We start from the raw sequence: 16,415 nt of genomic DNA, 5'->3' as shown, positions 1-16,415 counted from the left end.
TGTGAAGGGTGCTGGCTTTGTAGTAGTGGCAGTTTCTGGAGCCAAGGTTCATGGCATTGGGTGCGGTCGGGGCGCAGACGGGCGCTCTTCTTTCACCAACTGCTCCAACTGGTCTCTCAGATTGGAAGGGTTCCTTTGCCCAACTGCTGTTATGAGATCTCTCCACAGGTGCTCTATGGGATTGAGATCTGGATTCATTGCTGGCAAGTTCAGTACTCTCCAGTGCTTTGTCTTAAACCATCTCTGGGTGCTTTTTGACGTGTGCTTTGGGTCAATGTCCTGCTGTAAGACCCATGACCTCTGACGGAGACCTAACTTACTGACACTGGGCCCTACATTGCACCACATAATTCTTTGGTAGTCTTCAGATTTCATTATGCCATGCACACAGTCAAGACATCCAGTGCCTGAAGCAGCAAAGCAACCTAAAAACATCAGTGAACCTCCACTATGTTTTGAGATCTCTCCACGGGTTCTCTATGGGATTGAGATCTGGATTAATTGCTGGCTAGTTCAGTACTCTCCAGCGCTTTGTCTTAAACCATCTCTGGGTGCTTTTTGATGTGCGCTTTGGGTCATTGTCCTGCTGTAAGACCCATGACCTCTGACGGAGACCTAACTTTCTGACACTGGGCCCTACATTGCACCCCGAATTCTTTGGTAGTCTTCAGATTTAATTATGCCATGTACACAGTCAAGACATCCAGTGCCTGAAGCAGCAAAGCAACCTCAAAACATCAGTGAACCTCCACCATGTTTGACTGTAGGGACTGTATTCTTTTCTTTAAAAACCTAATTTCTTTTTTTGAAAACAGTAGAATGATGGGCTTTACCAAAAAGCTGTAATTTTGTTTTGTCTGTCCAGAGCCCATTCTCCCAAAAGGATTTTGGCTTCCTCAGATAAGTTTTGGCAAACTCCAATCTGGTTTTTTTATGTTTCTGTGTAAGCAGTAGGGTCCTTCTGGTTCTTCTCCTATAGCGTCCCTTTTCATTCAGATGGCGCCGTATAGTGCGAGCTGACACATTTGTACCCTGTGCCTGAAGGTCAGCTTGAATTTGTCTGGAAATTGATTGAGGTTCTTTATCCACCATTCGAACAATCCTTTGTTGCAATCTTTGATACATTTTTCTCTTTTGTCCACATCCAGGGAGATTATCTACAATGCCAGGGGCTGTAAATTTCTTGACAATGTTGCATACAGTGGACACAGGAACATTAAGATCTCTGGAGATGGACTTGTAACCTTGAGATTGTCCATACTTTTCCACAATTTTTTTCTGAAATCCTCAGACAATTCTTTGCTGCTCTCTCTCTCTTCTCTATGCTCAGTGTGGCACATAGAGACACACAACAGAAAGGTTGAGTCTATTTTTCACCATTTTAACTGGTTGCCGGTGTGATTTCTATATTGTCAGCACCTATTAATTGATACAGGTGAGTTTAATTACAAATTACAGGAGCATCACAAACTTGGAATGCAATTATTTCTTACAATTTTGAGAAGGTGACAATAATTTTGTCCAGTCCATTTTTGGAGTTTTGCGTGGAATGTGTCAGATTTGGCTTTTTTTTCTCCACTTTTTTGTCTCACATCAATACTAACAAAATAAATACACATGAGAATGCCTAAATATTTGTAATTGCAACAATTTTCTGGGCAAAGTTGTGCATTATCGGACAGAAATGCAGGGGTGCCAATATTTTTGGTCATGACTGTATGTATATATATATATATATATATATATATATATATATATATATATATATATATATATCATAATTTATGTAAGAACTTACCTGATAAATTCATTTCTTTCATATTAGCAAGAGTCCATGAGCTAGTGACGTATGGGATATACATTCCTACCAGGAGGGGCAAAGTTTCCCAAACCTTAAAATGCCTATAAATACACCCCTCACCACACCCACAATTCAGTTTAACGAATAGCCAAGAAGTGGGGTGATAAGAAAGGAGCGAAAGCATCAAAAAATAAGGAATTGGAATAATTGTGCTTTATACCAAAAATCATAACCACCACAAAAAGGGTGGGCCTCATGGACTCTTGCTAATATGAAAGAAATGAATTTATCAGGCAAGTTCTTACATAAATTATGTTTTCTTTCATGTAATTAGCAAGAGTCCATGAGCTAGTGACGTATGGGATAATAAATACCCAAGATGTGGAACTTCCACGCAAGAGTCACTAGAGAGGGAGGGATAAAATAAAGACAGCCAATTCCGCTGAAAAATTAATCCACTACCCAAATCAAAAAAGTTTCAATTTTTATAATGAAAAAAACTGAAAATATAAGTAGAAGAATCAAACTGAAACAGCTGCCTGAAGTACCATTCTACCAAAACTGCTTCTAAAGAAGAGAAAACATCAAAATGGTAGAACATAGTAAAAGTATGCAAAGAAGACCAAGTCATTGCTTTGCAAATCTGATCAACAGAAGCTTCATTCTTAAAAAGCCCAGGAAGCAGAAACTTACCTAGTAGAATGAGCCGTAATCCTCCGAGGCGGGAATCCACCCGACTCCAAATAAGCATGATGAATCAAAAGTTTAAGCAAGATGACAAATAAATGGCAGAAGCCTTTTGACCTTCCTAACACCAGAAAAGATAACAAATAGACTAGAAGACTATCTGAAATCTGAATAGCTTCAACATAAGATTTCAAAACTCTTACCATATCCAAAGAATGTAAGAATCTTACCAAAGAAGTCTTAGGAAAAGACAATAATTCCTCCCTAATGTTGATTTAAATCACAACTTTAGGTAAGAATTGAAATGAGGATAGCAAAAACCACCTAATCCTGATGAAAAAATCAGAAAAAGGAGACTCACAAGAAAGAACAGATAATTCAAAAATTGTTCTAGCTGAAGAGATGTCTAAAAAGAACAATACTTTCCATGAAAGTAATAATGTCTAGAGAAAACATATGCTCAAATAGAAGAGCCTGTAAAGCCTTTAGAACCAAATTAAAACTTCAAGGAGGAGAAATTGGCTTAATGACAGGTTTGATAAGAACCAAAGCCTGAACAAAATAATGAATAACAGGAAGGAACACTGCCTTACCCTGATGAAAAATCAGAAAAGGAGATCCACAGAAAAGAGCAGAAAACTCAGAAACTCTTCTAGCAGAAGAGATAACCAAAAGGAACAATACTTTCCAAGAAAGTAATTTTAGTGTCCAGAGAACGCAAAGGTTCAAACGGAGGAGCCTGTAAAGCCCTCAGTACCAAATTGAGACTCCAAGGAGGAGATATTGACTTAATGACAGGCTTGATACAAACCAAAGCCTGTACAAAACAATGAATATCAGAATGAATAGCAATCTTTCTGTGAAAAAGAACAGAAAGAGTAGAGATTTGTCCTTTCAAAGAACTTGCAGACAAAACCTTATCTAAACCAACCTGAAAAATTGTAAAATTCTAGGAATTCTAAAAGAATGCCAAAAGAATTTATGAGAAGAACACCAAGAAATGTAAGTCTTCCAAACTCGATAATAAATCTTTCTAGAGACAGATTTATAAACCTGTAACATAGTATTAATCACTGAGTCAGAGAAACCTCTATGACTAAGAATCAAACGTCCAATCTCCATACTTTCAAATTAAATGATTTGAGATCCTGATGGAAAAATGGGCCTTGAGATAGAAGATCTGGTCTTAACGGAAATGTCCAAGGTTGGCAACTGGCCATCCGAATGAGATCAGCATACCAAAACCTGTGAGGCCATGCTGGAACCACCAGCAGTACAAACGAACGCTCCATTAGAATTATGGAAGAACTAGAGGCGGAAGATATAGACAGAATGATAATTCCAAGGAAGTGTCAATGCATACGCTACTTCCGCCTGAGGATCCCCGGACCTGAAATAGGCCCCTGGGAAGTTCCTTGATAAGACGAGAGGCCAACAGATCTATTTCTGGAAGCCCTCACATCTGAAAAATTGAAAAACATATCTGGGTAAAGACCATTCTCCCGGATGTAAATCTTGATTAAGAGAGATAATCCGCTTCCCAAACGTCTATACCTGGGAAAAGGACCCCAGAATTTAGATAGGAGCTGGATTTAGCCCAAGCAAATATCCAATATACTTTTGTCACAGTCTAAAGACTGATAGTCACACCCTGATGATTGACATACACCACAGATGTGATAATGTCTGAAAAAAACAATAAACGTCTCTTCTTCAAAAGAAACCAACTGAAGAACTCTGGGAGTTCCAAAATATCAAATGGTAATCTCGCCTCCTGAGATCTCCAAACCCCTTGGCTGACAGAGAACCTCAGACAGCCTCCCAACCTAAAAGACTCGCATCTATAGAGATCATGGTCCAGGTTGAAAGAATCGAAGAGACCTGTAGAACTAAATGATGGTGATCTTAACCACCGAATCAAAGATAGATAAACATAGAATTCGAAGATTTAAAAAGTGAAATCCTAGAATCCCTGCACCATTATTCAGCATAAAAAACTGGAAAGGTTTTCTATGAAAATGAACAAAGGGAATTAAATCCAATGCTGCAGCCATAAGACCTAAATTTCCATGCATATATAGCAACTGAAGGAAATAATTGAATCTAGCACAAACTTACTTCACCACCTCCACGGGAGGCAAAGTTTGTAAAACTGAATTGTGGGTGTGGTGAGGGGTGTATTTATAGGCATTTTAAGGTTTGGGAAACTTTGCCCCTCCTGGTAGGAATGTATATCCCATACGTCACTAGCTCATGGACTCTTGCTAATTACATGAAAGAAATATATATATATATATATATTTAAAATTCTGGGGAGGCAAAAAGTGAGTTTAAAATCCTCCACTAAGCACAAAATATAGTGAAAATAACTCATTGTGTAATTCCTTAACAAATCTAGACAAACCAGATTTCTCACAGAAAACCTTTGAATACATTGATTCCAATGCAGCAAAGGATTCTGGGTAAGATATGCAAATGAGGTTCACAATGACTCCCTTTTTTACTTCAAGCCTGCTTGTTAGGCAGACTTTCCTTTACGCCATAGCAATGCTGTATACACAGCTTAATATATATATATATATATATATATATATATATATAGTGAGTTACAAAGTCCGCAATAAGCCAGCACTCACTGTTCCTCAATGCCAAGCCGAGGTGCTTCCCACTGTGTAGTATACAAAAGAATCCAAAGAGAGGACTCGCCGTGATTCAAACAGTGTTTTAATCCATCAGGTAAACGTTTTCGGGGAGTAACCCCGTCATCAGACAGGTTATTGTTTTGTTCACCTGTCTGATGAGGGGGTTACTCCCAGAAAACGTTTACCTGATGGATTAAAACAGTGTTTGAATCACGGCGAGTGCTCTCTTTGGATTCTTTTATATATATATATATATTAAAATGAAAAAAAGGCTACAGCACTCCAAGTAAACTTCTGTGGATTTATCCCAAAGCAAACAGACATAGGCATAGTCCTTTCTCAAACCAAAATATATATTTATATATATATATAAAAATAAGTGTAATACTTTATTTAAATATGTTTTACTTGTGCACTTTTATTCTAGCCCTACACTTTGCTTCAGGTCTCCAGTCAAGCACAACACATAGCTTACAACTTGTAACAAGAAAAATGATAAGTGTGGTAGTGATAACAATTGAAAGTATAGGGAGCGCTAAATAGATGTTGGCCATGCTAAACATTCTCTGGTAATTATTTTTAACCATTAACTTTTAATACCAGATTGTGTGCTATTTAAAGTGCAGGCCAGTAATATTGATAGCTCACTTGCGCTGTCTCCACTTGTGATCTGGAACTTAATGTGCTATGTTTACAAAATTATTGACTAATAGATGCAAAATAGAGGTTAAAGTACCATATTGCAGATATTACTTCAAGACTTCTTTATTCTTTAATTAAAAATGTACTTGCCTTGATATGTTTTAAAGAATTAGTTTATGACTCCTTGTGTTGCCTGTAACTGTGTTTTGTATTTTGAACATCATTGTTACACTCACCGTCCTTTTCTGCCTCTCCAATAATCAGGTGAACCGGGAGCGTCTCTCCATATTTCCCATCTTTTTTTACCCCACACCAGTACCACCCTTCATCCTTCTGGGTAACGGCACTGAAGTTAAGAACCAATTCCCTGGTTTCACAGGACACGCTCAGCCCAATCTGGTCTGCATCTACAAAGGTTACAGGCACACAACCGTAATTGTTCCATTTACACCAATACTTCTCATATGAGGTGTACCTACAAGGGTAGGAGCAAGGAATTCTGGCTGGTTTTCCAACAGATACGTAGACAGTTTGTTCACCTGCAAGTCCTTTAGGTTTATCTGCACGCAGTGAGAAAGACAAAAACAAGATTATCTATATGTATAAAGTATTCCTTTTTCATTAAAGTTTAATTTCTTGTTTTCAGCTCACCAATAATAAAGGCAAATATTTTATAATTTTTACAAACATAAATGTTAAAAAAATATTATATTGGCACCAAGTTACAGAGATCAGTCTTCATAATTTAAAAAAAAAAAACACTGAGATTTTAAAAAGTTACAAATATAGATGTTTTAGCTAAAATCAAAGATCTGAACATCTTGCCAAATTTTTATGTTTTTTATTTCCATTCTAACTCTTCAAAAAGTTTTATTTTACATCAAATGGCATTTAGGTTTCATCCAACTGCATAATATTATTTATTTTCTTTACATGATTTTGATAAATACAAAACGTTAAAAAGTATGCTACAAAAATACAAGGATAAATGGGGTTTGTCATTCAGCATCTGAGTCATACTCATAAATTCCATCAATGGTACTTATTTAATTTCTGTAAAGATAAATATGTTAAAAGTCATAAATAAGTAACATTTATATTATTTGTAGGCACTTAAAAAGTCAAGACTCTTGCAAGAAATGTAGACACCAATCAGTAAGCACTACCAAGGTGCTGAACCAAAAAATGTCTGGCTTCTAAGCTTACATTCTTGCTTTTTCAAATAAAGATCCCAAGAGAATGAAGAAAAATTGATAATAGGAGTAAATTAGAAAGTTGCTTAACATTGCATGATCTATCTGAATCATGAAAGTTTAGTTTTGACTAGACTATCCGTTTAATTAACAAGCCTTTCTTAAATTTATGAAATTTCAGTTATATCCACACCCATACATATTTAAATAGTTTTATGCTTTTTCTAGTATTATTAAAATTATAGTAAAAAAAAAAACAGTCATATATCTGCAATGCTATGGCAATAGTTAAATGATTACAGAGTATTCAAATAATATTTGAAAAAGACTTTTGAATAAGTAATAGAAGGCACTGCCCATGGGTTACCATTTGTTGTATGCAATATTATGCACCAGGGTTTACAGGACAGGAGGGCTCATGAGGTTTTATATTAAAGGATGTAAATGGGGAAAATGTATATATTAATTAACAAAATATGATTTTGTTGACTGTTGACTTTATGCATCTCTAAACAGATGTGTTTTTTATGAAGTCTTCAGGTATGTTGTGTTTTTTTAAGAAGATAATTGTATGTTTAGCCAAGGATTTAATTTAAGAAGTTTTTATTCAAATGTAGTAGACATGAGTGAATGACATGATGGTGTTGTCAACAATAATCAGAATTTTTAGAATTAGGATAGTGAATGAAATAGGGAAGACTTGGAGCTCAGTTTTGGAAGTCTTTAGATGCTGAGATGACATGCAGGAAGATACAGTCTAGAATAGCAGCACTCACCAAATGTCAAAAAGTTGCAAGTTTATTGGGACACCAAAGTCAAGAGAGACAACGTTTCGGACCTCTAGTCCTTAGTCATGTCAATACACATAGTGCAAAAAAGCACCCTTAGAAAGGGGCAGGTATACAAAGCTCCACCCCTTAAATAACCCTTCCTAATCACAACAGTTAAACAATGCAATACAATGAAATGGGTTGATGGAGTATTGCACCATCTAGTGGCAATACATTTAATAACACACATAATTCCAAAATGTATAATTATATACATAATTTACAAAAAATAAAATACAAAAAATACCTAAAGGATACAGAATACATTCCAGAATCAACTCATTGGGAAAACAAGATATTAGAAACCTATAGTTAATAATTAATTATAGGTAAATTGATAAATCAAATTCCCTGTTTATACCCATAGAACTACAGGGTTCTAATTTATTAATCCAGAATGCCTCCTCTTGTTTCAGATATCATTTTCTATCTCCTCCCCAACTAGGAACAGCAATGTGATCAATAATCTGGAATCTCATTTGGCAGAAAGTATGGCCTGCCTGAACAAAATGCTCAGCAACTGAATTTTTTTTTTTATCTCAATATCAGACCTGTGTTCACACATCCTCTCACGGACCATTCTGGTTGTCTTACCAATATAACTACCCACAAGTGCATTTGATCATATAAATTGCAAAACTGGTGGTACATGTGAACAAACCTCTGATACTAAATCTTTTCCCTGTCCTGGGATGAAAAAAATGTCTGCCTTTGATCATACTATTGCAACTTGAACACCCCAAAAAATATAAAAAAAAACCCTGTCATTATAGCTTAGCTGCCCCTACAAAAGGTCTATCCCAGTCCTTAAGAAGTTTAAAATACAAAAAAAAAAGGGGAGCGCCTATGAAAGTCAGCTATAAAATATAAGCTGTCCTTGTGAGCTCTGACTGAAAAAACTGACAGCCAAAAATGGGAAGAAATAGTATTGCTGACTTTGCCGGCAATCCGTTCTCACCATTGGCCAGTCCACTTTCACATGACCGGAGCTCACAAGTACAGAGTTTGTACAGACTAAGGTAAACACTGTGAGTCTGGTAAGGAGCTGCAGAGGGTAAGATTGGTGAAGAGGAAGTTTTCTTCGTATTTCAGTGAGTCAAATGGTTTAGACCTGGGCTGTAAAGATCAATACTAAAAGATGTATTCTCACATTCTTTGGCATCTACATTTTACCAGAATATTTTAACAGATAACAGCAAAGTACACTATAGGTACTAACAGTCCAACACTTGCCATTAACATTGGACTGAGCTTTCCTAAATATTAGCCATTAACTCAGGGCTCAGCTTTTCCTGTTTACGTAACCATAAATATCGGACTGATTACTAAAGGGACATTCTCTGCACTCATATAGGCTAGATTGCCTCATGCCAGAAATATCAGTAGTAAATCTAGTTAATATAAGGGACATTTTAAAATGTGTGCACTTTAATAAGAACAACTAGGCATTCAAAACTGTGTATATATCTTTAAGAGCTCCCATTTGTTTAGATAGCCATAAGATGATTAGTATAGCCATCTTTGGTTAGCTTGTTTTTAGATTTCATTGATAGGAACCACCGGTGGTTTATTAATATTACATTTGATTGTTATATAATACATGTTTTAATAAATTTAGGACTGATTTTTAGCATATGTGTTTGTAATATACATTTTATTATAACATTGTAACTCTGAACACTTATATTTTATAGCTGACTTTTTTTAGGCGCTTCCCCTTTTTTTCTTTTTGTAACTTGAACATTCCAGGCAAGGATAGCAGCCTACGTTCTTTTCTGTAATATATGTTTGTACATTTAATTTCTTAAGGCCTATTTCTGTCACGCAGATTACTACTTCTTTTGTACGCTGGCATAAAATTAGACTAAAATGCCTTAACTGAATTGTGACAGGTGCTCAAAATATGCCAATGTTTCCTGAGTATATAGTTAATCTTATTGCTGAGAGTAAAGTACTGTGTGACAAAAACCAAACAATCTTGATTAGTTTTAAGCTTAACCTTAGGTTTGGAAAAATCCAACAAATTATCTCCTTTTGTGGATGCTATTTCACCCATCTCATCAAGCCTATTTTTAACCATTGACTCATCCGACACAATCCTCCTGACCCTTAGCAGTTGGCTGTGGGGTAATGATCTCTTTAATGTCTAAGGGTGAAAACTCTCAAAATGCAACAAACTATTTTTATTTGTTGATTTTACAAGTAAATCAGTTTTAAAGAAATGGCCAGACTTGTAAACCTTAGTGTCAAGGAATTCAATCCTCTCTTTGCTATGTGTCAAACTGAATTTAATATGGGTTGTTGAACTGTTCAACTGATCTTCAAATTCTAGTAGGGAACCAATGTCGCTCAACCAAACACCAAAAATATCATCTATGTAGCGCCACCAAGTGGCACCTCATAAAATGAAGAGAGAATTCTCAAACACAAATTTCTCCTCAAAGATGTTCATGAAGATATGAGCGACATTGGAACCCATGGCTGTTCCTTGTAACTGAAGGTAATAATCATCTTTAAATAAGAAATAATTGCATATGAATACAATCTCTAAAATCTTAAGAATAAATAAAATCTGACAACTACTGAAAGAGCTGAATTGTTGTAAAACTTTCTTAACAGCTCCCATCCCAGAAGTGTAAGTAATTTATGTGTACAAGCTAGCTACATTGAAAGTATATAAGTCCCTTAATTTGATTTAAAAAAAAATCACTGGTATCCTTAATATAGGAACTAGATAATCGCACAAATGGTGTCAAAATGTGGTCTAAGTATTTAGAGATATTTGAACATACTGATCCTACACTGGACACAATAGGATGACCAGGAGGAGCATGTAAACTCTTGTGAACCTTTGGCAAGGTATATAGAACAGGTGTTTTTGCATGTTCACAAACAAGGAAAGATACCTCTTTCTTGCCAATTATTCCATTCTTAAAGGCACACAAGACTTTACTTTTGATTTCTTTTTGGATAATAAAAATGTGATTGTAAGATAAATGGCAATATAAATATTTATCAGATAATTGAGATATAATCTCATTAACATAATACTCAGTTTTAGAATAATCTCTTTATTATCTTTTAAAGATTTTATGGCCTTAACCGTTTGGCTATCTAAACAACCTTACCTTCATTTTTTGTACTCATAATATCCCTTTTCCTTGTAATAACAGTTTAGAAAAAATGTCTATACTTTGATAATAGCTTTGGGGCATGAATTTACTTTTATTTCTTAATCCCAAAGTGTTGTGATGCAGTTTATCTGTATTACCTATACATTCTATGGATTTATTTAACATAACCTTTATTTGAAAACATAGACTTCAATTTTAATCTACTAAAAAAAAACAAAATAGAACTTTGTGGATTTAAAAAAAAAAAAATCACATTTGGAATATGGGCAAAAAGTGAGTCCCTGTTGCAAAAGAGAAGCCTTATTTTCTGTAATCTGTACCTTCGATAAATTCAGCACTAGTTATTAATCCTGGCCCTTGCTCCCCATCTGTTCCTGTTGCTGCGGCGTGGTGCTAAGTTTGTGTTTCCTGCTGCCACGCCGGTTCCTGCTTCTGTTTCTAAGTCCCCCATTGAAGACCCAGATCCCAGGCTAAAATTTGATGTGTTGTCATTCTGGTGTTGTGTGTATCTGTGTCGTCGAAAATCAGATGTGCCCCAGATGTCACTTCCGGTGCAGACGGCTTTCCAGCGGTACACTGTGCCCATCTAATAATCTTCCTCATCGCATAAGAACTTCTTGCACTTCCGGGCTTCCAAGACACTGTGAAGCTCTGCTACTGCTTTGGTGGTCAATTCCAGCAGCTTAAGTCAATGGTTAAAAATAGGCTTGCTGAGATCGGAGATAAGTTCAAATCTAGAGGATATCCAGCTGAACTTATTGACAAGGAAATATCAGAAATACCATCCACAAAAAGAGAGAATTTGTTGGATTTGTCCAAATCTTAGGTTAAGCTTAAAACTAATCAAGATCATTTGTTTTTTGTCACACAGTACAATAATCTCAGCAATAAGATTAACTATATACTCAGGAAACATTGGCACATTTTGAGTACCTGTAACCCCTCAGTTAAGGCATTTCAGTCAAATTGTATGCCAGCATACAAAAGAAGTAGTAATCTGCGTGACAGATTAATTAAGGCTGATATAAGCCCCAAGAAATTAAATGTACAAACATATATTACAGAAAAGAACGTAGGCTGCTATCCTTGCCTGGGGTGTTCAAGATGCAATAGTATGAGCAAAGGCAGACATTTTTTTCATCCCAGGACAGGGAAAAGATTTAGTATCAGAGGTTTGTTCACATGTACCACCAGTTTCCAATTTCTGAGCATTTTGTTCAGGCAGGACATAATGTCTGCCAAATGAGATTCCAGATTATTGATCACTTTGCTGTTCCTAGGAGTGGAGGAGATAAAGAATTATATCTGAAACAAAAGGAGGCATTCTGGATTAGAACCCTGTAGTTCTATGGCTATGAACAAGGAATTTGATTTATCCATTTACCTATAATTAATAACTCTTGGTTTCTAATATCTTGTTTTCCCAATGAGTTGATTCTGGAATATATCCTGTATCCTTTAGGTATTTTTTGTATTTTATTTTTTGTAAATTATGTACAGTGTATATAATTATACATTTTGGAATTATGTGTGTTATTGAATGTATCGCCACTAGATTGGCAATACTCCATCAACCTATTTAATTGAATTGAATTGTTTCACTGTTGCAATTAGAAAGGATTAATTAAGGGTGGAGCTTTGTATACCTGCCCCTTTATAAGGGTGCTTTTTTGCATTATGTGTATTGACATGACTAAGGACTAGCGGTCTGAAACATTGTCTCTCTTGACTTTGATGTCCCAATAAACTTGCAACTTTTTGACATTTGGTGAGTGTTGCTATTTTGGATTGTATTTTTTCTCTGAGGGTTTTGTGTGGAGCCCTTGTTAGATTTGCACCACCACTGTTTGTTATTGTGCTTTACCTCACTGGACATGAAGGAAGATAACAAGTATTGTCAGGGTGACTGTCTCTTTAAGGGCTACAATATCCTCTTCCCTCAGCACTATTTATTCTACACACACCCCTTCTCAGGTGCCTAGTAATTTGTGTGTTTCCTGTGAACACATCTGAGCTCACTAGCTCAGCACCTGTTACCGGATCAGCATACACAGAGAGGAAGGCTTCCTAGAGCTAATATCAAAGCCTACGCTACTTATCCAGAGTTTTTCCTTCCTGCAGCAGGTTGCAGCTTCCTATGTTGCAGCTATCCATAGTTTGAGTTTTTAAGGACTCCAGCTTACCTCTTTCGAAGACTAGACCTCACTTGAGCAATCAGCTTTCACTTCTGAGAATACCGGACCGAGTCCAAACACCAACAGATTTAACTGGGACTCTCCGGTCTGTATCTTTCTGATCCATTGATCACTTATATATGTATTTGGAACTGTTGTTATTCCTGCAATATACAGGCTGTAGTGAACTTTATTAAAAGAGACTTTATTTAGTTCCGATCTAACAAGGTTACAGTGACCAAGCCCACTAGCGTGTCGTCACAGAGATACCGGTACATATTTCAAAACAACTCCTGTCACAAGAGTACTGATACTTGTCTACATTGCTAAGTATCTATTTACCTCCGCTGACATACTAACACACTTTACAGGGCAAGTACATTTAATGTTGTTCTGCAGTTGTGATCCTCTAATCTTGTTGTGAAAAACTTAAAGATATTGATACTCTTACATATTATTAGGCCCCTTTTATGGATCCAGCAGAATTTCCACAAGTGGTATATGCCCTCTCACAAAGAGTCGACCAGCTCTCACAGAGGCTCAGAGAATTACAAGTGCAAAATGAAAATCTCTGTGGTATAATTAAAGATACTATGACTAACAAGTTAAACTCATCAGAGAATGCACCTGAACCACAAGTTTCTATGCCAGAAAAATTCTCAGGTGACAGAACCACATTCAGACAGTTTAAAAACGCCTGTAATTTATTGTTTTCACTTAAACCTAAGACTTACAATACTGAGCAAGTTAAAGCCCTAACAGTAATATCCTACCTCAAAGGGGAACCTAGGATTTGGGCTGATTCCTTTTTTGAGCATAATCACCCAATTCTCGCATCTCTTGAAGACTTCTTTAAAGAAATGGGATTATTATACGAAGATACCAACAAGCAGCTTACTGCAGAATCCAACATGAGGTCTCTCAAACAGGGAAAGAGACATGTAAAAGAATATCTCACAGAGTTTAAACAGTATGCAATAGATACTGAATGGACTGACATAGCATTAAGGAATCAGTACCGTTTAGGACTCTCAGACTCTATAAAAGACAAATTAGCCTGCATAGATTTACCCAAAACCTTAGAAATGAATCTCAGTATACAGATAGACCGTAGATTAAGGGAAAGGAGATTGGAGAAGCAAAGGGATAGGCACTCCGGGAAAAGGAGCTTCCTACTATCCTAGAACTACAGCTAATACCACAGCAGAGCCTATGGACATAGGCTTCACAAAGGGACCATTACATCCAGAAGAGAGACATCAACGCAGAATAAAAAATCTCTGTATGTATTGTGCATCTTCCTGTCACTCAGTTAAGGAGTGTCCTATCCTGCAGAGACAAAGGAAGAGTAAGTTCTCATATAAAAATTCCTGTTTAACTGCAAAAATCACGAATAATGCTAATTGTACTTTGTCTCTCTCTCTCTACAGTGGGATCATGACCAACTCCACAGTGAAGCAATCATAGACTCGAGAGCTTATGCATGTTTCATAGATTCCTCACTTGTAAATAAAAATAAAATCCCAGTTATTCAAAAACCTAACCCAGTCTCCATTAGAGTTATTGATGGATCATTGATAAATACTGCTCCTATTACCCACCAAACTGTACCCTTAAAGGTAACTACTAAGTCTGCTCATGTAGAAATTATTTATTTTGATATTATCACTTCTCCCATGTTTCCAATAGTACTAGGTCTCCATTGGCTACAAACACACCAACCTATGATCCACTGGGATATTTTGGATGTCCAATTCACTTCAGATTACTGTCTAAAAACATGTTTTCCACACGCAAGTATACTTCAAGTCTCGGATTTCACCTTACCTACTGAATATAGTGACTTCAAAGACATCTTCAGCAAAAAAGAGGCAGAATCCCTGCCCCCTTATCGGATGTACAACTGTCCGATTCAACTGATTCCAGGAGCATCCATTCCTTACGTTCACATCTACCCTCTTTCCCAACCCGAATTAGACCATTTAAAAGATTACATAGCTGAAAATGTACATAAAGGTTTCATAAGACCTTCAACCTCCCCAGCAGGGGCTGGAATATTTTTCGTTAAGAACAAGGATAATTCCCTCAAACCTATCATAGACTACAGGGAACTCAATAAAAAGGACAATAAAAAATCGGTATCCACTACCGTTGATTCCAGAACTCATAGAACGTCTCAGTCAAGCTTGCATTTACACCAAATTAGACCTAAGGGGAGCGTATAATTTAGTGCGAATAAGAGAAGGGGACGAATGGTTCACAGCTTTTAGGACTCGCTACAGGTTGTACAAGTATACTGTGATGCCATTCAGACTCTGCAACGCACCCGCCACTTTTCAGTATCTAATTAACGATATCTTCAGGGATTTGCTTGATATCTGCATAGTAGTCTATCTAGATGATATACTTATATACTCGAATAACCTGGAAGATCACAAGAAACACGTCAGATGGGTCCTCTCACATTTGTGAGAACATCAACTTTACACAAAATCAAGAAATGTCTTTTTCATTCCTCCGAAATTTATTTTTTAGGTTATCATATCACTCCAAAAGGAATTGAAATGGACAGTGCCAAAGTTGATGCCATCACGAATTGGCCAGAACTAACTTCTAAGAAAGAACTACAGAGGTTTCTGGGATTCACAAATTACTACCGAAACTTCATAAAAGGCTTTTCTTCTATCACGAAAACCCCTGACAACACTTACCAGTAATACCATACCTTTCCAATGGAACTCCAAGGCCCAGGACAGTTTTAATTTCCTAAAGAAATCCTTCACAGAAGCCCCAATCTTACAAATCCCTGATCCAGAGTTACAATTTATTCTGGAGGTGGATGCTTCAGATTATGCCCTAGGTTCTGTGTTATCACAATGCAAGACTCCTCAAGATCCCCTGCATCCTGGAGCATACTATTCCAGAGTAATGTCTACAGCAGAACTAAACTATCCTATAGGAGAAAAAGAACTGCTTGTCATAAAAGCTTCTCTGGCACACTGGCGACATTTATTAGAGGGTACCAAGGTCCCCATTCAGATCTACACAGACCACAAAAATATAGAATATCTACAAACCAGTAAAACTTTGTCTGCCAGACAAATCAGGTAGAGCCTGTTCTTTTCCTGGTTCTCTTACCATATCACTTACAGGCCAGTGAGTAAAAATGGTAAAGCTGATGCCTTATCCAGGAGAGATAAAGGACCAAATCCTAAGAACAATACCAACCACTGTCATACCAAAGTAATGTTTTTTAGGATTATCACCCAGTTTTCCCCAATTGCTTCAAGATAGCCAAAAAGAAGAGACACA

General features: G+C 36.6%; 1 protein-coding gene across 1 annotated transcript in view; it reads right to left on the bottom strand.

Annotated features, from left to right (window-relative positions):
- LOC128652366 (polymeric immunoglobulin receptor-like) overlaps positions 1-16,415 on the bottom strand; it is a 90,159-nt gene that overhangs the window by 31,984 nt on the left and 41,760 nt on the right. Inside the window, exon 6 of the mRNA XM_053705304.1 lies at positions 6,009-6,332. Within this exon, the coding sequence (XP_053561279.1) occupies positions 6,009-6,332 (324 nt within the window). The remainder of the gene's footprint in view (positions 1-6,008; positions 6,333-16,415) is intronic.

The sequence above is a fragment of the Bombina bombina genome, chromosome 3, assembly GCF_027579735.1.
Source record: "Bombina bombina isolate aBomBom1 chromosome 3, aBomBom1.pri, whole genome shotgun sequence".
Taxonomy (NCBI): Eukaryota; Metazoa; Chordata; class Amphibia; order Anura; family Bombinatoridae; genus Bombina; species Bombina bombina.
This window is presented reverse-complemented; position numbering and strand designations above follow the sequence as displayed.